The sequence below is a fragment of the Candoia aspera genome, chromosome 2 (assembly GCF_035149785.1).
Source record: "Candoia aspera isolate rCanAsp1 chromosome 2, rCanAsp1.hap2, whole genome shotgun sequence".
Classification (NCBI taxonomy): Eukaryota; Metazoa; Chordata; class Lepidosauria; order Squamata; family Boidae; genus Candoia; species Candoia aspera.
The window spans coordinates 91,356,045-91,378,682 of NC_086154.1; the positions used below are offsets into that span (position 1 = coordinate 91,356,045).

The 22,638-nt window shown below is 37.8% G+C and overlaps 1 protein-coding gene across 1 annotated transcript in view; it reads left to right on the forward strand.

Moving 5' to 3' along the window:
* SLIT3 (slit guidance ligand 3) overlaps positions 1-22,638 on the forward strand; it is a 561,750-nt gene that overhangs the window by 395,409 nt on the left and 143,703 nt on the right. Inside the window, exons 15-16 of the mRNA XM_063292455.1 lie at positions 7,912-8,062; positions 9,110-9,184. Coding sequence (XP_063148525.1) covers positions 7,912-8,062; positions 9,110-9,184 — 226 coding nt within the window. The remainder of the gene's footprint in view (positions 1-7,911; positions 8,063-9,109; positions 9,185-22,638) is intronic.

Sequence of the window (22,638 nt, forward strand, 5' to 3'; positions counted from 1 at the left end):
CAGATGCTACTGTGCAATAATTCACAGTTGTAGATACCAGTGATATAAGTCTGGGAACACTTACAGTATATTTTTAGTGACACTTTCATGTAATCAACTATCATCAATATTTTTTACAGAAGAGAGCAGGACTTTAGAGTATGTTGCATCTCTACTTGAATTCTTAACATTTGTTTGAAGAGTGGTGATAACTATTTTCAAATACTGTAGGCTACAAATCCAATGTGGTGTCAAATGCATAGGCTGTTATGCACTTTTTTCTCCATGTATAATTGTTGCCTAATTAAAGAAGGCAATAAGAAAAGATGTATTTAATACAGAAGCCTCCAGTATAACAAACAATTCTACCCTTCGCAAGGCACTGAAAACTTGTCTTTGCCATCAAGGCTGTGGCCCTGATAATATGGGTGAGCCCATTTCTTGGTATTGCTTGTGTTAACTGAGATTCTTGGCTGCTATGTTATTTTGTTATTTTTGTTGTTTTTAAACTTGTTTTTTTATTATGTTTTTGTTCTGTTTTTAACTTTTATAGAGAGTCTTATAGAGTTTTTATAGAGTCATGTATATGAGATGGATTACGCAAAGGCATTTGACTATGTGGACCATAACAAGTTATGGCTAATATTACGAAGAATGGGAATTCCAGAGCACTTAATTGTACTCATGCAGAACCTGTACACAGATCAATAGGCAGTCATTCGAACAGAAAACGGTGACACCGACTGGTTCAGAATTGGAAAAGGTGTGCAGCAAGGTTGTATACTTTCACCCTACTTATTCAGTATGTACGCTGAACAAATAATTCAAGAAGCAGGAATGTACAAAGAGGAATGGGATATCAGAATTGGTGGAAGACTCATTAACCACCTGCGATATGCAGATGATACAACTTTGCTTGCTAGAAATGAAGAAGAAGTACTTGCTGAGGAAGATTTATTTTTATTTTTATTTATTTATAAATTTATTCACCACCCATCTCCCCCTCATGGGGGACTCTGGGCGGTTTACAACAAAATGCAGTTAAAACTTAAAACCATTTCAATATAAGAATACAATAAAATAAGAATATAGTAAAATCTAAGTGGCAAGAGATTGTAATCAGTCCATGAGTGTAGGATGCCCCTCAAAATCAGTTAGGGCACTAGCCAGCCCCAGGTATAACTATTCCCCCTCCCATTCCAAGCCTGATCAAAGACTGTAGTCAGTAATACGGACTACACATGAATGTGAAGAAGACAAAGATTCTCACAAATGAACCAATAAACAATATTACAATAAATGGAGAAGAAATTGAAGTTGTCAATGATTTCATTCTACTGGGATCAACGATCAATGCCAAGGGAAGTAGTAATCAAGAAATCAAATGAAGTATCACGCTGGAAAATCTGCCACCAAAGACCCATCTAAAGTTTTCAGAAGTAAAGACATCAGTTTAAAAACAAAGGTACGTCTGACTCACACCATGGTCTTCTCAATTGCCACATATGCCTGTGAAAGTTGGACATTAAAAAAGGAAGATAAAAGAAGAATTGATGCATTCAAATTGTAGTGTTGGCAAAGATTAATGAAAATACCATGGACTGGCAGAAGAACAAACAAATCAGTTTTAGAAGAAATACAACCAGAATGTTCCCTAGAGGTGAAGATAACTAGGCTTGGACTCTCATACTTTGGGCACATCGTCAGGAAAGACTGATCACTTGAAAAGGACATCATATTTGGTAAAGTCAAGGGGCAGCAGAAAAGAGGAAGACCTTCAATGCGATGGATAGATACAATTACCGTAACAATGGATGCAAACTTTGGAACAGTCAGGCATAAGACGCAAGACCGAACAGCATTTCGTTCTGTTATACATAGGGTCACCATGAGTTGTAAATGACTCGACAGCAACTAACAACAACAACAACATATGAGACGGACAGACACAAACATGTGTATGTGTGTTTGTATGTATAATAAATAGCACTTTTCTGTTTCCCTACAAGGTTTTCAAACTTCCAAAACTACCATGCAAAATTCAGTAAAAGATAAATCCACATCCTTAGAACACTACTAATTAATAAATAATAAAATACACTTTAGCATTTTGTTCCAAATATTTACTTTATATTTACTTTATGTTTTCTCTGTGCATCATGAAATCAGGATTTCTTAAATCTGGGATATATGTATTCTGCAAAATTGTATTGGTTTTATACTAGTTAAGCTGCCATTGCTTTTAAAGATTGCTGGTGAGCTACAATCACCAAGCTTCCCAGCAGGTAGCTTAATGACTATCAAGGTAATTTAAAACCTGTAATATACCTCCACCTTGGGATCCTTTTCAACTTGAAGAAAATAGCTCAGAATTACAGTTCACATGCAGTCACCTGGGTTTACAATACTTCTCTGTTAGGCCCTTGTCCCTTATGCCAAATGCATGCATTCGTAGCTTGCTATTCTTAGCTTGCTATATGTGCTTCTGGAAAGCGTCTGCGATCTAGAACTCTCTAGAAGCAAACAGCAGCCTGTTCAGATTCACATAAAGTAATTGGAACTTTCTTTAAATAACAGTTCTTATAGTTTCCTGCTACTGCTTCTAATAAGAGATTTCTCTAAACTGAACACGTTCTGTGTTTAAGATGGAGGCTCCTACTTGGGGAGGGGGCAGCAAGAGATGCAGTGATGCTGCAATAAATGTTACTTTTCACCATGGTGCTTGGATACAGTCATCTGGATTCCAGTGCAGTATAACTGTGGAAGTCTCTGTATTAACGCCACTGTGTAAATCACAGCAAACTATTTGGGGACCGCACCACAAAACAGGTTTTTTTTTTCAACAGCAATGAAGTACGAGTTGACAGGAGCTTTATTGTATCTGTTGACAATGTGGTTTGTTAAAGGTAGAGAACAGAATATTCAGACTCCTGCTCTAGTATCTAGAGAAGAAAGCTTGTGATCAAGCTCATAGCCTTTGCTATCTTGTAGGCAAAGTAAGAAAGTACTAAAAGTCAGTTATGTAGTGTACATACCTGCAAATACTTTAACTGTTTGAAAAAAATATTCCTAATATATTAGCTCCTATGAAAGAGCTGACATTTTTGAAGGGGGAGGGGAGGAATAAGCACTACCAAATGCTGATTATCAAAAGAGCCCTAATAAAAAAAATACCTTTGTTTTAAATACCTTGGTTTTATTAGAGGGAGGTTATTTCAAAACATTGCAACCAAAATGAAAGAAAGTTCACTTAAAAGAATAACACTATTTCATAAATATTCTACATGTAAGATAGCCTAGTTAACGGTGATATGGATGATGTTTACAATCTGCACATATTCTCTATATATACTCTGTTGAACCTTCAGTGTTAACTGTGAGTTGTAAGCCTTTAAAAATAATTTGTAATAGTTACATCTTCAAAAGTGACTGGTAGTTGTTCTTCTGTACTAACTGTCTGTACTATAGAAATTTATTTTTGCATTTGTAGCAATAAATTTGACTTCTTGAACTTCAGCTCCTTTATGCATGGGAGAAGTGGACAGCAGCTTACAGTGAAACCCTCAGCTTGTGCTTCTCCATGCTACTTCCCCTCAACACTCTTCTCTCTTTGGCGGCTGCTTAACACTGACTCTGCCTGTTAATGGGATTTTCCTTTGTGCTTGATCTAACCATGTGGTAGAACAATACAAATTGAACATGGTTCTGTCAAGCACCATGGAAGGCTCCATGCTTTCCTGCAGCATGGCATGCTGGAATACTTCTTCTGTTTTCAGAAGCATCAAAAGGTGAGAGATGTCCTCATTATGAAAGGAAAAGAGATAACAAAAGATATGGTAAAGAGAACTGTAACAATACAGTCTCATAATGTTTCATACAGTTACATAGCTTAAAGCAGATCTCACAATAAGCCCACAAATCAAGCATTCAAATAGTAATTTGGAAAATAGCTTGCATGTGAAATAACTGTAGCAAGTTGCATTATTCCTTTAAAGTGAGTATCTAGAGATATTAGATTATGTTCCAGCTTCAGTGATGGTTTCATGAATGATGTCAGCTTTATTAACTTATATTGTAAGCTGGGCACAATAATGTGATACTGTGCAGGATGCTTCCCATTATTAAATAATTCCAGGGCAGTATTATATGTGTTTAAGCAACCATGTGCTTAGGAAAAATAATTGTGTTGCACAAACTGACATTCAGTCATAGACTAATCCTTATTAAAATACAGACAGCTATAGTCAGTAAGTAGAATAGTAGAAACTACTGTATTCTTGGCCTGGAATAAAGACACACCTTTGACATACTTCCACACTGTGCATAGTGAATATGAGTATTTGTAACAAAATTCACTATAATATGCATATAACCAGCAACTAACAACAAGAACAGCAACCATCTAATACCTTATTCATCTCTATAACACCTGCCTTCTGAGAGCACTGTCTCTGTCATCTTATCTTCCAAAGAAACCTGTACATCTGCTATGGAGCCAATACAAAATCTTACTAAGAATTTACAACATGGGGTATATATCCCATTTACCAACTGCACTGACCAACTGCACTGACCATTACTACCAACAAACTAAAATCTTATGCTAATACATTCACTTCTCTGTAGATATATATCATAGAAGAAGGTTAGAAGATGGCTAGGTGATCTGACGTGTATATAATTAGTTGTTGGGTTCTCCAGTCTTTGGGAGATCAAGTTATGACGTTTTTTATAGACATTTCAACTTACATCCCAGCGAGGTTTCCTCAGTGCAGTGTTCAAAAGTGAGGGTTGCCTTGTGATATTTGTAATCTGTGTTAAATTTTATCTTGGAGTTGGTGGTTGGTTGATGATTGAAGGTTTCCTTGGAGGTGTTGATTAGTTGCAATTAGTTGCTGGGAATGATGTAATCTCTATTTTGATTATTCCACATCAAGGACATCAATTAATTGACATAATCCAGAAACCTCCAACCACCAACCAATTTCCCTAAGTTCAGATCTTACACAGACTGCAAGAACTGGAAGGCAACCCTCACATCTGAACCATTGTCCTGAAATTTTGTAACATACTCAAGGAATCCCTGGATTCCGTGAAACCTAGTTCAAATCTTCGGATCTATATAATTTGGCCATGTTTTCTATTGCTCTGTAGATTTCTGACACACCGTGTCAGAATTTAAAATTCTTCTAAATATTTGATAGGATGTTGCAGATCATCAGTGTCCCAGGACGTGAAAAAAGCATGAAGTGGGTTTAATGCTGCTGTGACTTTTTGTCAATAATTCAGTTCTTAGCTTGTCTCTTATGTTTAATGCTTCTATCTTATAATATTGCTGCTGCGAATGCGGCAATGTTCAAGCAACTACCCATCTTTTACAGTGCCCTTTGGGACTGACATGCACACAGAATTACTTATTGGTTGGAAACACCTCTGCCATCAAAGTGGCCTGGCATTGGGCTAGAGTTATATAAATTTTATATTTTTATTAAATGTTTTTAACTTTTTAAATTTTAACTACTACTTTCCCTCTTTCTATTTCCTGCATTTCTGACATGAGACGAGACAGGAATGCTTCTAGCTGAAAAGGGAATAGAGAAGCTGGTTTTCTTGAGCATGCTGTCATCTTTTCTCCCATGGGGGAAAAAAGGCTGTTTGCCCAAAAAACCCTATATCTAGTTTTTCTGAGTTGCAGAACATAGCCTTTTCTCAGGTGAAATGAATTGCTTTCATAATAGTCATTTTGAGTAAAATAATAATGGAAGCTAATACAGAAGTAAATAATGTACCAATATGGACTTTAACACTGATTTTGTAGCTCTTAAGTTTTTCATTCAAATATTTTCCTGAAAAAAGTTACTTTGCAAACTGTTTTCATTCTTAGAATTGCACAAATAATACTATTCCATAGGTTTCATGCTATTTCATAGGTTTCCACTTTAGACACAAATACTCTCATCTTGATTTTTGTAATGGAAAAAGTGATTGTATATCATCCTTAGTGTTATGCCTCTTGACTTGCAGCATATCCATTTAAAGCCAGGGAGAGCATGTCTGATAAAGTATGTAGAGATGGGTGGACACATATAACTGCTCTGCAGCCAGATGGCTGGTTTTCACATTACTTTCCCTGATGGGAATAGCATGATAGAACTGCCACCTGTCCAAGTGATCTCGAGGCTCAAGTTAAATAGTAAATTTCCTCCCGTTGGCAGCTGATTGCTGCTGTTTTGTAGGTTGATGGGTAACTTGGAGTACTTGATGATGGTATGTGTGTTAATCACCTTACATTCTATAGTCCTCTTGATGATTGACATTTAAAATTTTAATGTGCATATATATTTGTAGCTAATAAGAAAACATTTCCTATTCCTGTTGCTATTTCACCTGAACCAAGCATGAGGGTGAAGACTGGATGATAGAATGACTTTTTTACTCCTTTGTTTTTTTAGAGTAAAAGAAAACAGACCTGGAGTCACAATGTCATACAAAGTAATATCTTCTTTATTAATTATGTTTCTAAAAAGATCAGTACACTTTCAGGATTTCAGCACTGTGCTTCCCTCCTGAAATAAACAATAAACAATGTTAAACAATCATACAACAACATTGAGGGAGGAGAACAGGAAAGTGTATTTATAGAGTCAGGATAAACTCTACCCTATGCATGAAAGAAAAAATGATAGTATATATCATATTAATATTTTTCTTCTAAATATATTTTCTTTGAAACAAGTCCTATTGATTTTCATGAAGTTAACTTTTAAATAAGAAAATTTAGCTTTATCTGAATTTCAAGTTTATACTTCATTTACAATCCACTGTGATATGTCATTCCATTCTCCCAGTTATTTAGCCTCTGCTTATTTTTTGCAGCCTTGTTTGTTGTTTCATGCATTTGGTTTATGGGAAGTGTTCTGCATTGCTATTTTTATACAGGAATGTATTTCCAAAAATGTGTTCAGTATGCAAAATATACATATGCACAAAAATGGCTATGCTAATACTAGCTTGAGCAAATTTCTACTGAAACTATTTTCAGAATTCTTTTGCTGATTAGTTTCCCTTCACTCACTCACTTCAAATTCCTTTTTAGAAAATGTTTATCAGATAAATGCATTTGGCATTGACAGATGTTGGAATTGCAACTAATTTATAAAGTTCATGAAAAAGTTAGAAATACTAAGATTTATTAGCATGGTTGGATGTAACAAATGATTTCAGCAAAATATCTAGTGGTTCTCCTAATAAACTATAAAGTAACTATGTAAGTACCTGCCTGATTGGATCTGTTCTGACAAACCTTAGATTTCATAGCCATTAATAATTTGGCAGCCATAAGCTCAGGTATCCCATTTACAGTTCTTGTTAATGCTTTTGAAAAAGTTGGAGAAAGAAACTGAAAAAGCATTTCAGAAAGCAGATCCAAAGGACCTGATAAATATAGTACAATAGCATGCTAAGTTATAGTTCTTACTAACTATACAGAGGCCTATTGTAAAGAAAGTAGAATTTCTTGAAATTCATATTACTTTCAGTTGTGGTGTTCTTATATTGTTAAAATACTTATCCTCAGAAAGCCGACTCACTGGTCTTGTACACTGTGTCAATGTGACTGACTTTGCATTTCGGCCTACCTTCATTCTAATGTGCCATTTGCCAGTTGATGGTTATTAATACCAAGAAAAAAATACTTCCTGAACTGTCTTTTTGGAAAGGAGACCAATCTCCTCCCTGTAGATTCACATTAAAGTGAACTTTTCAAATTGTTTTAGAGCATAATGCAGAGAATAGTTAATAATTTCAATTCATTCTTCTGAGGTCCCAGAATAAATGGAAGTGTTTTCCTCAGTCGTAATTTGGGATATTACTTTTATTAGTAGTAGTATTTTACAATGCATTGATTTACCTAGAAATCTTTCAATTGTGCAGGTTCAGAGGACTACAGGAGTAGATTCAGTGGGGAGTGTTTTATGGATCTCATCTGTCCTGAGAAATGCCGCTGTGAGGGAACATTTGTGGACTGTTCCAACCAAAAGCTTACTCGGCTCCCAAGCCACCTCCCAGAATATACCACAGATCTGTAAGTATAATGTTTTTGTGAAGAGGAATACAGAATGCTTCACTATACAAATCATTAATTTTCGTGGCCCCAGTCAGATGTTATCAAATGCATCAATAGACAATGTTCAATCTTCTTATACAAATACTGTACTGTCTCTGATGTTGTCTGTACATCTTTGGAGTAAAATGAAAACATATCTAATTAGTCTTATTTTAGAGTTGTATCCATACAGTTATTTGATTGCAAGATTCCTCTAAAGGAAGTACTTTGCTTCAAATAAGGGTGACCCACTTTCAAGGCTTTCTGGTGAGTTTCCTTCTCTGTTAGCAGACCCCAGTGGAGAGAAGGATCAGGCAACACCAGATAGATGAAGGTCCAAATTTTAGTAGGATATTAAAGTAACAGTGAACTAGTGCTGCTTGGCCCATGAAGCAAGGAAGAAAGCATAAAACATCCAGGTAAGGTGTCGAACCCAGCTAGATTGCTTTTTACTTGCCCAGGAATGCCCAATTAGACAATGTGCTATGTGTCAGGTTCATCTGTTTACATTTACTGTTTTACATAACTATTTGGGAACCTAGCTTGGTGACAGCACCTAGCCAATCTTGAAAGCCTAAGCTGATTTCAAATTGGTTAGTACACGGATGGAAAACTATCAAGAAAGTATTACGAAATCCCCAAGCTGTAGTCTGGATTAGGAAATTGGTAAAACATCCTGGTAGAAGGCAATGGCAAACAATTTCAATATTGTTGCCAAGAACATTACATGGATGTGTCCAGGATGTCTCCTGCTTTGAGAATCAGGATATCTGATTTTCATCCCATTTTGTTCTTATAAAAACTCTTTAAGGTAGGTTAAACAGAGAAAGGGACTGACCCATAACAAGCAGGGAACTTCGTGACTGGGGGGATTTGAACCTGTCGTTCTCCAATCTTGTCCAACGCAATCACAACTATATAGCTTTCCTTTTGTCAATATTTCTGCAATGAATACATATGTACTGTAGGTGCTGGTGCATTTCGGGCCAAAGACGTTTTAATACTTTTATTTTTATTTTTCATAAGTCGTCTACACGATAATGATATTTCAATTCTGGAAGCTACTGGAATATTCAAGAAGCTCCCTAGTCTACGAAAAATGTAAGTCAAGTTTCTTTTATTTGTTAATAGAATCCTGCTGGCTCAAATATGAAAAATTCGGGCTGCATGCTTATGCATATTTAATTGAAAAATAAATTCATTCAAAACAACATTTTGATTTATGTTGGTTTTTTTAGCCCAACCACTATGTATTATAGAACATGGGTTATTTTATGGATGCACCCTACTGTGGTTTATTTAATAAATTCTTAGTTAAACAAACCATGGCTTAACATGATCCATGAATTGATCCAGGATTTGGCTACTATGCATGTGAGTATTTCAGTCATAGTATAAATTTATTGAACCAACCATCTGGCTTCACTAGTCACAACAGAGGGACTTTGGAGTGTCATAGGATTCAGACAAAACTGAGCTATAAAATATTGCTTATTTATTTAAATAGATGTATTTTGCAATTCTGTTTCAGTATGCTTTACACTACATAGCCCAACCTAATTTAAAATTCTGGTATGTAAATCTGGAACTTTTAGATTTGGCCTGTGCAAGTTGGGTAGGTTTGGAACAGGGTGAAAGCAGGAGAGATAGTAGATTTCATGTAAGGTCTCTGATTAACCAGCTATTGTTCTTTTAGTTACCCATTCAGTTTTTTCAGGACAAATCCAATAACTCTCCAAATCCAATCACTCCATAGTGACATATGCCCTATTCCCATATTCACAGTACTTCAGTGTAGGAAAACATTGAATGGCTGGTGCAATCATTTAACAGCTTGCTTCTTGGTAGATTAGCAGATATGTATTGTTGTAAGAGATTTTTGTTGTTGTTTATTCGTTTAGTCGCTTCCGACTCTTCGTGACTTCATGGACCAGCCCACGCCAGAGCTTCCTGTCGGTCGTCAACACCCCCAGCTCCCCCAGGGACGAGTCTGTCACCTCTAGAATATCATCCATCCATCTTGCCCTTGGTCGGCCCCTCTTCCTTTTGCCTTCCACTCTCCCTAGCATCAGCACCTTCTCCAGGGTGTCCTATCTTCTCATTATGTGGCTAAAGTATTTCAGTTTTGCCTTTAATATCGTTCCCTCAAGTGAGCAGTCTGGCTTTATTTCCTGGAGGATGGACTGGTTTGATCTTCTTGCAGTCCAAGGCACTCTCAGAATTTTCCTCCAACACCACAGTTCAAAAGCATCGATCTTCCTTCTCTCAGCCTTCCTTATGGTCCAGCTCTCACAGCCATATGTTACTACAGGGAACACCATTGCTTTAACTATGCGGACCTTTGTTGTCAGTGTGATGTCTCCGCTCTTAACTATTTTATCGAGATTTGTCATTGCTCTTCTCCCAAGGATTAAACGTCTTCTGATTTCCTGACTGCAGTCAGCATCTGCAGTAATCTTTGCACCTAGAAATACAAAGTCTTTCACTGCTTCTACATTTTCTCCCTCTATTTGCCAGTTATCAATCAAGCTGGTTGCCATAATCTTGGTTTTTTTGAGGTTTAGCTGCAAGCCAGCTTTTGCACTTTCTTCTTTCACCTTCATCATAAGGCTCCTCAGTTCCTCTTCGCTTTCAGCCATCAAAGTGGTATCATCTGCATATCTGAGATTGTTAATGTTTCTTCCAGCGATTTTAACTCCAGCCTTGGATTCCTCAAGCCCAGCTTGTTGCATGATGTGTTCTGCGTACAAGTTGAATAGGTAGGGTGAGAGTATACAGCCCTGCCGTACTCCTTTCCCAATCTTAAACCAGTCTGTTGTTCCGTGGTCTGTTCTTACTGTTGCTACTTGGTCGTTATACAGATTCGTCAGGAGGCAGACAAGATGACTTGGTATCCCCATACCACTAAGAGCTTGCCACAATTTGTTATGGTCCACACAGTCAAAGGCTTTAGAATAGTCAATAAAACAGAAATAGATGTTTTTCTGAAACTCCCTGGCTTTTTCCATTATCCAGCGGATATTGGCAATTTGGTCCCTAGTTCCTCTGCCTTTTCTAAACCCAGCTTGTACATCTGGCAATTCTCGCTCCATAAGTTGTAAGAGATACTACTCCACAAACCCTAGTGGATGTTTTTAGGGATATGTGAAATTTAGGTCTGCAAGAAATTGTTTCCTGTCTGCCCTTTATCGTATGCCTGCTAGGCTAATTCACATATGAAATGAATTTATAGTATGTTAATATTGAGTTACCTGTGCCTCCTGCCGAATGCTAAATTTAGAGGAAACTGTACTGCTGGTATGTTTATGTATTGATGCATCTTCTGCTCTTTTTCCATATCCACAAACAGCTAAACATCTGGCACTCAGTATTAATTTCAGGTTACACAAGGCCTGAATTCCAAGGCTAGCTTGGATCCCTCTTCTAAATTCTAGTCTAGCTGTTGTGTCTGATAGTTTAGTGAAGTCTGCAGAGTAATGAAACAGTTCTCATCGCTCATGTAAATTGTCAACTTAAGAATACAGTACACAGAATTGCAGGTTTACAAAACCATGTGGATTATTCCATTACTTTGCATTTTCCACTAAAACTCATTAAGCAGAATACGTATCAGGTTATGTAAGAGACCTTTAATCTTTTAAATAATGGAAATATATTTGAATTAAGCTTCATTTCACTAATTTGTTTCAGGAAAGATTTCAGCAGCTTGGTACTTCATAGTACCTTTTCAGAATGTCAATTTTTAAGGAGCAGGGATAGTTGAGCAAAGTAACGTTATTTTTCAATACTCATACTATGCAATACCTATGTTCTCATTTACTTTTTTTATTTTAATGTAGCTGTAAATACTGTGTTCTATTCTTGTCAGAAGACAAGAATGAAAGAGGACAGGTACGGTTCGGGCACATGTATAAACTGAAAAAATAAATAACTGAAGCAGCAAGAGTTCACCGTGTTGTGCTGCTGATCATAAAAGCTGTCTCAATCAGATTTATCATAGATGAATCCAAGCAGAATATGTCTTGAAATAACTGAAATTATTTTTATCCTCCTTTATTTATATGCTGTTTAGTCCTATTGTAAAAGGTCTATCCTATCCTAAGTACTGTCGTATTAAAGCCAGATTTGCTTCTTGTTTATGTCATATGTTCTTAACAATAACAAGTCAGTCTTATATTTGCAATATTTTCTTCCCATTTTATATGAAATGGAATTGAAAGTCCAAAGAAGGTAGAACACACATTTTGAATAAATCATTCTATGTACTGAATTTATCTTTGCTTTCTCATGTATATGAAAAAGCGATTAAGTTTTTAATCCATACAAGTAGAACAACTGGTAATTGATCAAATTGTTTATTTAGAATATTTGTTAGCTTCTCTTCAGCCATGGTGCTCAGACAAACTTAGAATTTAAAAGTTTGAAATATCATAAAATTAATCAAAAATGCATGTCAAGTAATGAAATCTAGCCGTTTTAAGATTCAAGCACACAATGAACATAGAACAAAAAGGCATGTGCAAACAAAATTTTATTCACCTGACATGAGGAAGAAATAATTATAACATCTCTTATTTATTTATAGATAATCTGAATTTCATAATGGACTCTGAGTATTAAAATGTTATAATGGACTCTATAGAGAAGCCTATCCTGGATAGGGACAGCCCTTCTTCAGTTGATCAAGGCTCCATACATATAGGGAAAAATTGGGAAATATTTGGAAGTTTTTGATTGTAGAAAATGCAACTTCAAGAATTCGGGAGGATTTATTTTAATTGGAGGTCATCAGGTTTCTTTACTCTGCATGTTTTCATAAGTTCCTTCCTTGTGTCACATTAAAAAGTATAATTTGCAGGCCATTTTTGGAGGGACTCTACGTGGATTCATATTTCACCAAATAATTACACCAGCTTCCTTTTTTCTGTGAAAACTTATGAACGCTGAAAGTCCTAAATGGTTAGAATACAAATATCTTAAAGAAAACTTCTTCCATTTTCCTGCCCAGATTAGTTTACTTTCCAAGTAGAAGAAATACTTTTGTACTTACTCCTCTTTGATAGCTCCCCAACCTTAGAATGGTCTCTGTGGGATAAATAATTGGTGTCACCTTGGCTTGTTCTTAGTTCCTCCGGAATTTTTAAACTTAAAATGTAAACTTTTAAATCTGAATTGATTTTATACCAGTTGATCCTTTGTTTATTTGCAGGTTGAGTGTGTCACTGCATTTTTCTTTGAGTTAATGGGATATAGACCAGACATTCCTGGTTAGCATAAAGTAGCATGAGTATGCATGAGATAAAACTTGCCTCTGATTGCACTTATGGCATGCCAATCATAATGTGTCAAAACTGAGAGGTACTGTCCTTATCATTATCTAAGGAATGCAACATGTGCTACTGGTATGACTAAGGTTGCTGTCCAGTCTACATCTTCTCTATATTACTGTGCTATGTAGAAGTCTTAATTGACCAAAGACATGATGGGTGACAAAAGTAACATCTGTGGGCTCATCTGGTGGCAATAATTGCATCTGGAAGACAGCTACTTGGAATATAAGAGGAGTGAATGGTAAAAGAGTATGAATTAACTGAATGAATGATCAACATGAAGGAAAGACAACTAGATGTGAAGCGTATCTGTGAAACTAAGAGAAAGGGAAAGGATATCATAGATCTGAATGAAGGTGGTCTGATCTGGTGGCCTGGAGTTGATAGATATACTGTATTCAGGGAAGTGAAGTATAGATTTAATTAAGAATAAAAGGGCTAAAATGTCTTTCATAAAGTATAGTGTCATCTAGGTTGTTCTAGGTATATATTTGTTGATTATCTAATTTATAACCATATTCTCAGACAACTGAACTTGCAATGGCTTAACAGTATAAATAAACTATATTATCAATAAAATATCAGTTATAGAAGACAGTAAAAGTTAAAGCACAATATGTAGAGATAAAAATAAGATGCAAAAAAATGTAAAAGAGAACAAAAAAGTGGTTACATTTTAAAAGCCAGAGAAAATGAAGAGCAATTTTGATGGAAGTAAAAATTGTTTTGGAAGTGGATGAAGAGGGCTAAACAAGGAGCCTGCAGTAGAGTGCTTTACATTAAGCAAATGAAAGTGATAAAATAATTTGGGATGAAACTGAAGTGAGGGAATGCAGGAATTTTAGAGATTTGTATTAGAATGGTAGTGATATGTCAAAGAGTGGGATTGAAACAAATGCTATACATGTCTGTAAGAAAAAAAAAGATGAAAAGGAAATATTAAATGCTGTAAGGAAGTTTTAAAAGAATGATGAGACCACAGATATAGATGGTATAACTGGACAAATATAAAATACAATTCAAGTTTGCTTTTGGATTGGAGCTGTGCAACCTGTTGATGTGTATGCAACTGCATCTGCTCCTGATAAGTATATAAAGAAACACTTTTTGTTCTCCTGTACAAAAGGAACAGTAGCAAGTGTGAATGCAAAAACTATAAGGGGCTTAATTTGTTTAGTGTGCCTGGGAAGGTGTTTGGCAGAATTCAGATGAAAAGGATATGAGAAGTGAGAATAAGCAAAATTGGGGAAATACATTGTGGCTTTCTTTTGAGTACAGGGCATGCAGATCATATTTTGCTCTTTAACAGGTCACTAAGAAATATATGAGTAAGAGAAAGAAGGTTATTTATACATTGTTGATTCAGGGAAAGTATCAAATAAAATGGGCAGGCTTGAATTATGGAGTGTTTTGTCAGAGCATGGAATTGAAGGTTGGTTGCTGAATATGATTAAATGTTGAGCAGGGAATAGAATAAGGATGTCAGATGTCCATTTGATTATTTAATGTATTTATAGATAAATGTAGAAGAAATGCTTGCGGTGACAATATAAGTGGGTTGCTTATATAAGTACATCAAGGTATATGTAGCTTTGTGTGCAAAGAATTCCATGTTGAAGGCTGAGAACCTAAATGATTTTCAGCAGATGTTAGATAGATTATATATCACCATGAGAAGTGTAGATCTGAAAATTAACGTATCATGTACCAAGATTGTTGTTTGCCAGAGAAAATGGAGTGAAAGATTGCCATTTTCACCTAAATGGCAAAAAGTAGAGCAAGTAGATTAATTTGTGTACATTAGTGGTAGAATGTTTACTAAATATGGGGAAATGGACAGAGAACTTGTTCAGACTTGCAAAGCTGAGAGAAAAGTAGGGGCTAGTATGTCGTCAGTTGTAAGGAGTGAATGTCAAAGAAGCAAAAATGGCTATGTATAAAAAAATACTTCTCCTTATACTATGGAAGTTTGAATTGGATATTGCAGGAGAAACATCAGAGCAAGCTGGATGCAGTGGGAATAGGTTAAAATTAAGCAATGTGCATGGTTGAACAAGAAGAGTGAGGGTCAAAAATAAATGGGTGCTGAATGAAGCTGGATACAGAAGTGAGTGGCGGGTATGAAAGGAGTATGTTCAGGTGGTTTGTTCACAGAAAGAATGAATGAGAAATGAATCACAAAACAAATAGATGAAGGAAGAGGTCAAGAGGAAGAAAGGGGACAACTAAGAAAGTTATGGTTGAATAGAGTTGACGAGATTTTTAGAAAGTGATAGGTGAGAAGTTTAAAGAACAAAGGTGATATGGTGAAAGCAAGGATAGTTTGCAAGGATAGAAAGCTGTGGAAAGTATAGGTAATGGTATGAGTACAAGCCAAATGTTTCCTCTCCTTTTCTTATTTTATCCCTGTTGGTTTGGGTTTATTATTTATTATTCCCTCTATGTTCTTTTCATAATGTTGCTTATCGCAAAAGGCAATCATGTATACATGTACTGTAAGTATATACAAAGAATTGTTTTGACTCTCAGTGTTGGGGTTTTTTTCCCCCCTGATTTTATTGTATATGTTTCTATAATTGAATGTATACTGCCATGGAATCCCTTGGAAGCAGTTTAGAATTTTCTAAAAATAAATATTATAGAAGTAAATGAAAAAAAAAAATGCTTACAAGTTAGCAGTGCTACCTAGAGCCATCACAGGGCTCTCATTCTAAAATAGTCCTAACATTGTAATATTATGACAGAAATACTATTTTCCACATACAAATGTGATAATACTAGTGGTACCAAAAGAGAGTATAATTGGAGTAAAAGAACAAAATAGGTTAGTGTCTCAAATTCAGTAGCTGAAGGTGAAGCCACCAAAGTTATCTTGTGGGTACTAACACCCCTATGGACATCTTTGATTACCTATCTAATCTCTCAAAAATGTTATATATTATTTTAATTTTAAAACAAGATAAATGGAAAGCTGGCATTCTGCAAAGCAAAAACCAACCTGAAAAATTGTATTTTATTTACAAAATTGCACATGTGTGCCACACAAGCCACATCAACATTCTTTCAAAATAAAAATAAGTGGTTTCTAGGTTTGGAAATATCCCACTTCTGGGGGGGGAAAAAAAACAAAGATAACCTTGGGTGTAAGGAGCATCCTAGAAAGACTGATAGGGTAGCAGAGAACAACTTTACCAATTTGCCTTTTTCAGCCTGGCTACATCTATTGTGGCAGCTTGTTTTTGAAATGGGCAGGTCACCTCTCCAGGAGCCACTAGCCTGAATTTTCTCAAAATTTCATGTGCCCACTGGCCTAAACAGTTTTGGAGTTGAACCACCTCTGTAGGAAATTCAAATGTTATGTAAAGTCTATCAATGCTATGCTGAACATGATTGTATTTTAGATATAATGATATCCTATTATATATTGATATACCATTATAGGTATATTAAAACTGGCAGTGCTGCACTCTCTCCTGAAGAGCCTGGATTTAGCTATGTTAGATAAATACCATCTAATCACCAATCTTACTTTTGGAGGAAGGTTGAAGAGAAGATGGTGGGCCTTCAGTTGTGTAGTGCCCTAAAGGAAGCAGATTATATGGTTACTTTTTGTTCAGGTTTCAGGCCTGAGCACGTGACAACTGCATTTGTCACACTGTTGGATGACCAACAACAGGACTTGAATGAGGGGAGTGTGCCTCCTGTTGTCCCGTTAGATCTCTCAGCAGCATTCAAACTATTAATTGTGATATCTTCTTGGGATGCTGGCAAAGGTTTCTGCTCTTTCCTAAGTATACAGTTCCAATCAGTGGTAGTGGGGATCACTCACTGACCACTCCTGTGTGGGGTGCTGCTAGTTCCTTTTCTTTCCCCTCTGCTGTTTAAGATTTACATGAAGCCATTGGGTGAGGTCGTTCATTAGTTTGAGATAAGGTGCCCTTATTACCCTAATGATACTCGGATCAACATTGCTACCCTAGGCCAGGAAAGTGTTGTGATGGAAGTTGTAATGTAATGGTTGCCTAACCTAACAAAGCCAGACTCACAAGTGGGCTCTAGGAAATCTGGTTTATTGAAGGATTAGTATGCAAGTACAGAGAAAGCTGAGAATGAGCAAAAGCACGCCAAATACAAATTAAGAACCCTCGGCTCAAAACGTAAGACCGCCCCCCACCCAGCCGTTCTAACCGCCCCCCTCCCAGGTGCCAGTAACTGTCTTCACCAGTCCTGGGAAAGCAACCTTGAGCATTTGAGAAAACCCAAACACATTCCATTCCCTCAACCAAGAGATAACAGTCCGGGCTAAGGCAGCCTCCCTTCCCTGCAAATCAACCACGCAATTAACAACTGACACGTGAAGTGTTACAAATCAAATAACTGACACGTGAAGTGTTACAAATCAAATACGTGGTTAGCAAATGACATGTGAAGTGTTACGATGTACCAGGCACATTGAAACAGTGAACATGACATCTGACCCAATATCTGTACTGATTTGGATGGAGTGTAACAGGTTGAAGTTGAATCCCAACAAGACTGAGATTATGTTTGTCCAGAAATCATCTGGCACTCTAACTGTTCAAGTGATAACTCAGATGGGATAGCACTCCCCAAAGGATCAGGCCTGTGACTTGGGGCTCCTCCTCAACTTGCAGCTACCATATGAAGGCACTGGCTAGAGAAGCCTTTGCCCAGATTTAGCTGGTGAATCAATTGTGGCCCTTCCTGGAGAAAGAGCTCCTGACCAGAATTACTCATGTTTTAGTCACCTTGCAGCAAGGTTGGGGCAATACATTCTTATCAGAGATACCAAAGGAAGATAAAATTATCCTCCTGGGCAGTTTCAATGCAAGAGTTGGGTGTGGCCGGGGATTATTGGGAAAGAAGGCGTTGACAATAGCAATATGAATGGAATTTTACTTTTGACCAAATATGCAGAGCATAACCTTGTCATTACCAACACACTTTTTCACCAGAAAAATAAATTTAAAACATCATGGAAGCAGCCACGGTTGAAGCACTGGCATCTTCTAGATTATGTAATTGTCCATGCTAGAGTTCACTATGATGTACTTCTCACCAGGGCCATGATGAGCGCTGATAACTGTTGGACAGACCATTAGTTAATTCAATCTTCGTTGGCCATAAAGATTGTCCCTCATCGTAGGCTCCAAGGAAGAAAACCAAAGAGTAAAATGAACATTCTGGCCCTTCAAGATTCTACTAAACAAGCTTGCTTTCAATCAACTCTTAAGGAACACCTGCCTTCAGAACTTCCAGAAAATATTGAGGAACACTGGATTAAATTGAAGACCTCTATTATTTCAGCCTGTGAACAAACTATAGGATATCAAACTAAGAGACATCAGGACTGGTTTGATGAGAATGATAGTGAGATTGAATACATTATTGACAAGAAAAGAAAAGCCTTCCAGATATGGCAAAAAGATATTAACTGTGCCATTAAGAAAAAAATCTATGCCAGTGCAAAGGCAGAAGTCCAAAGAGGAACTAGAGAACTTAAGAACAAATGGTAGATAAAAAAAGCCCAAGAAATCCAACAATTTGCAGATGTCCATGATGCATGGGGTTTTTTTAATGCCAGAAATCAGGCAAATCATCTACTATCTATATCAGAAGACATCCTCCCTGAAACTCAAGATAGCTTCTGCCCTTCCAGGGGGTCAGTGGATATCATTTTCACTGCACGACAGCTCCAAGAAAAGTATAAGGAGCAAAACTGCCCTCTGTACATGGCATTTATTGATCTGACCAAGGCTTTTGGTACTATAAATCGTACTACTCTTTGGATCATCCTTCTGAAAATTGGATGTCCTGATACATTTGTGAAAATCTTATGGCTACTCCATGATGACAAGATGGCAACAATCCTGAATAATGATGGCTCTCAAAGTGATCCATTTAAAGTGGGATCTGGCTTTAAACAGGGATGTGTTATTGCTCCAACATTATTCGCTATCTTCATCACTATGATTCTACACCTTGTTGAAGGGAAACTTCCTGCTGGTGTAGAAATTATATATCAAACAGATGGAAAGCTTTTTAATCTTAATAGGCTGAAGGCAAAAAATACGGTAACTATAACCTCTGTTATAGACGCTGATGATAATGTGGTCTGCGCGCACTCAGAAGATCTTCAAACTATTCTAAACATCTTTGCAGAAGCGTATGATAAGCTCGGCCTCTTGCTTAGCATAAAAAAACCCAAAGTGCTTTACCAGCAAGTTCAAACCAATCCCTCCGCAGCACCATCAATTCAGTTTGAATGTGTGCCACTGGGAAATGTCGACCACTTTCCATACCTTGGCATCCATCTATCTATAAAAGCCGATATCGGCGCTGAAATTCAGCATTGTCTGAGCTCTGCGAGTGTAGCTTTCTCCCGAATGAAGTGTAGAGTGTTTGAGGATTGGGACATTCACAGGGAGACCAAAATGCTTGTTTACAAAGCCATTGTACTAACAACCCTATTGTACACTTGTGAAACTTGGACTTTCTACAAACACCACCTCCAACTTCTCAAAAGATTCCATCAACGCTGCCTCTGAAAAATTCTGCAAATTACTTGGGAAGATAGGTGGACTAATGTTAATGTATTGGAAGAAGCAAAGACCACCTGCATTGAAACAATGATCATCCAACATCAACTTCACTGGACTGGCCATGTTGTTTGAATGCTTGATCATCGTCTTCCAAAGCAGCTACTCCCAACTTAAAAATGGAAAATGGAATATTGGTGGACAGCAAAAGAGATTCAAAGATGTTCTCAAAGCTAATTTTAAAAAGTTTTAAAAGTTTAATATTAATATTGGCACTAAGAACTGGGAAGTCCTAACTCATGAGTGTTTAAATTGGAGGTCAGCCCTTATTAAAGGTGCTACAGACTTTGAAGAAGCACGAGTACAGGGTAAAAAGGAGAAGTGAGCTAAGAGGAAGGCACGCCAAGCAAATCCACATCATGACCGTCTTCCACCTGGAAATTTATGCCCTCATTGTGGGAGGTTGTGTGGATCCAGAATTGGCCTTTACAGCCATTCATGGATCCACCGTTAAGAGTTTAATCTTGGAAGACAATCTTACTCGGCTATGAGTGATTGCCAACACACCCACCCACCCACACACACACACACAGTGCAACCTCTGAAGACTATTTGAAAGCTGTAGTTAGTCCAAAATGTAGCAGTTCACATATTGGTGGGTAAGAGCTGCTACTTATGTAACACTTGTGCTGTTGCATGCTGCACTGAATGCCAATAGGTGTCAGAGTCAAGCCTGCCTCTGACTCAGAAAGCGAAACTCCTTCTGAGTCAGAGGAGGAAATAGAAACCGGGAAACCAAAACTAGAAGATGAGTCAGCAGCGCGGGAAGAACCTAAGGTGCTGATTGGCCAAGATTCAGTGGAGGATTTGAATCCTCCAATCAGCACACACCAGTGATGGGCAGAAAATTGCCCAAAGGAGAAGGCAGCCGAATTGGCTGCAGAAGGGTCCAGGCGTGCGAAAGATTGACATAAAAGGCAGATGCGCAAAGAGCAAGCTGCCGGAGACAACCAATCCTCCAAGCCTGCAGCTTCAGCGGAAGAGTCCCTACCTGCATCGGACACGGCGTCTGTTGCCGAAGAGGAATCAGCACCTTTGCTCCACTCTGAAGAGGACTTGAATCCTGCCTTTGCTGCCATCGAGGATTCTGTATCCACCCTGCCCAGCGGTCTCAGCTTTGCATCCAGCCTTGCAACTCTGCGATCTCCTGCACAGCTTCTTTGCTCCTTTGCTTCTCAGTCCTACAACGTGCCTTCAGTGCAGTCCAACTGTCCTTTGGGGGCCCAGCCTTGCTCAGGACTTTCACACCTATCTCTTTGTGAACCCATGTTCCAGTTTAGTCTTGCTTCGAGTTTCCAACCTTGCTTCAAGTCTCCAGTCCAGAGAATCCAGCCCAGGCCAGGGCTTCCAGCCGAGTCTAGCCTTGCTCTGAGTTCCCAGCCTTGCTCCAAGTATCCAGTCCAGAGAATCCAGCCTATTCCAGGGTTTCCAGCCGAGTCTAGTTTTGCTTCGAGTTCCAGTCTTTCTCCAAGTCTCCAACCTAGTCCAGAGTTTCTAGATGAATCCAGCCTCATGTCCAGTTTGTAGTCTTGCTTCGAGATTCCAGCTACCAGCTTCCAGTCTGACGTGGGTCTTCAGCCCACCCAGTGCTCCAGTGCCAGAGCAACTCAAGTACTGTTCCAGTTCAAGACCTGAGTCCTCAGCTTCAGCAGCACCTTGCATTCAAGTCTCTTCCACTCTCCCAATTTCTGTTAGGAGGTCCTGTTCCACTGCCTCGTTTTGGCCCAGTTGGGCTTGTCAAACCCAGTTCTTTGTACTTCAAGGACTTACTTATTGTAAATAGTTACTAATAAAGAGTATTTCTTGATATTACTCTGCCTGGTTGCATAGTCTGAACAGGACAATAGGCTTCAGTGTGCTGGTATTGACTTACAAAACCCTACATGGTTTGGCACCCAGGTATGTGTGCAGGACTGTCTGTTTCCAAAGAATCCTACCCACCCTATATGCTCTTTTTGAACAGGCATGCTATGTATTCCTCCTCTGCTGGTATTTTGGGGAGAATGAGAAATGAGTGTTTTTCTGTGATAGCATCCATCTTTTGGAACAGCCTCTCACTGGAGATCAGGATGATGCTTTGGCTCCTAATCTCCAGGAATATTTTGAAAACATAATTTGCTCATTGGATATCTATTTATATTTGTTTTAATTTTATTACTGATATATGATGTTATATGTGATTGGTTAACCGATCATGTCAGTTTACTGAGTTATTTTAATGTGTTCTGATTTTAAAGACTGCCATGAACCCTTGGGAAATAAAGCACTATAAAACTATAGTAAATAAGTAAATATTCTGTGGGCAAGGAGTGGGGAATTGGACCTGGTCCAGAGACCAATTCCATTCCCTACTTGCCTGGGTGGACTAGATGATGATAGGAGGAAATGCTTAAGGAAGGGAAGGACTGACATCATCTATAGAAGCACAGATGCAGGATAAGGCAGGGAGCTGTCGATCTACATCTCACCTTACTGCACAGACAGCTCCTGTGTGGGTTCATCCACTGTGCACCTTTCTCTGTAGGAGAAGGCATATGCCCAAGAGAACACTTTCATCCAAGTGTTGGCTGCCCTCCTTATACCATATGGATGAAGGCTGCTTATG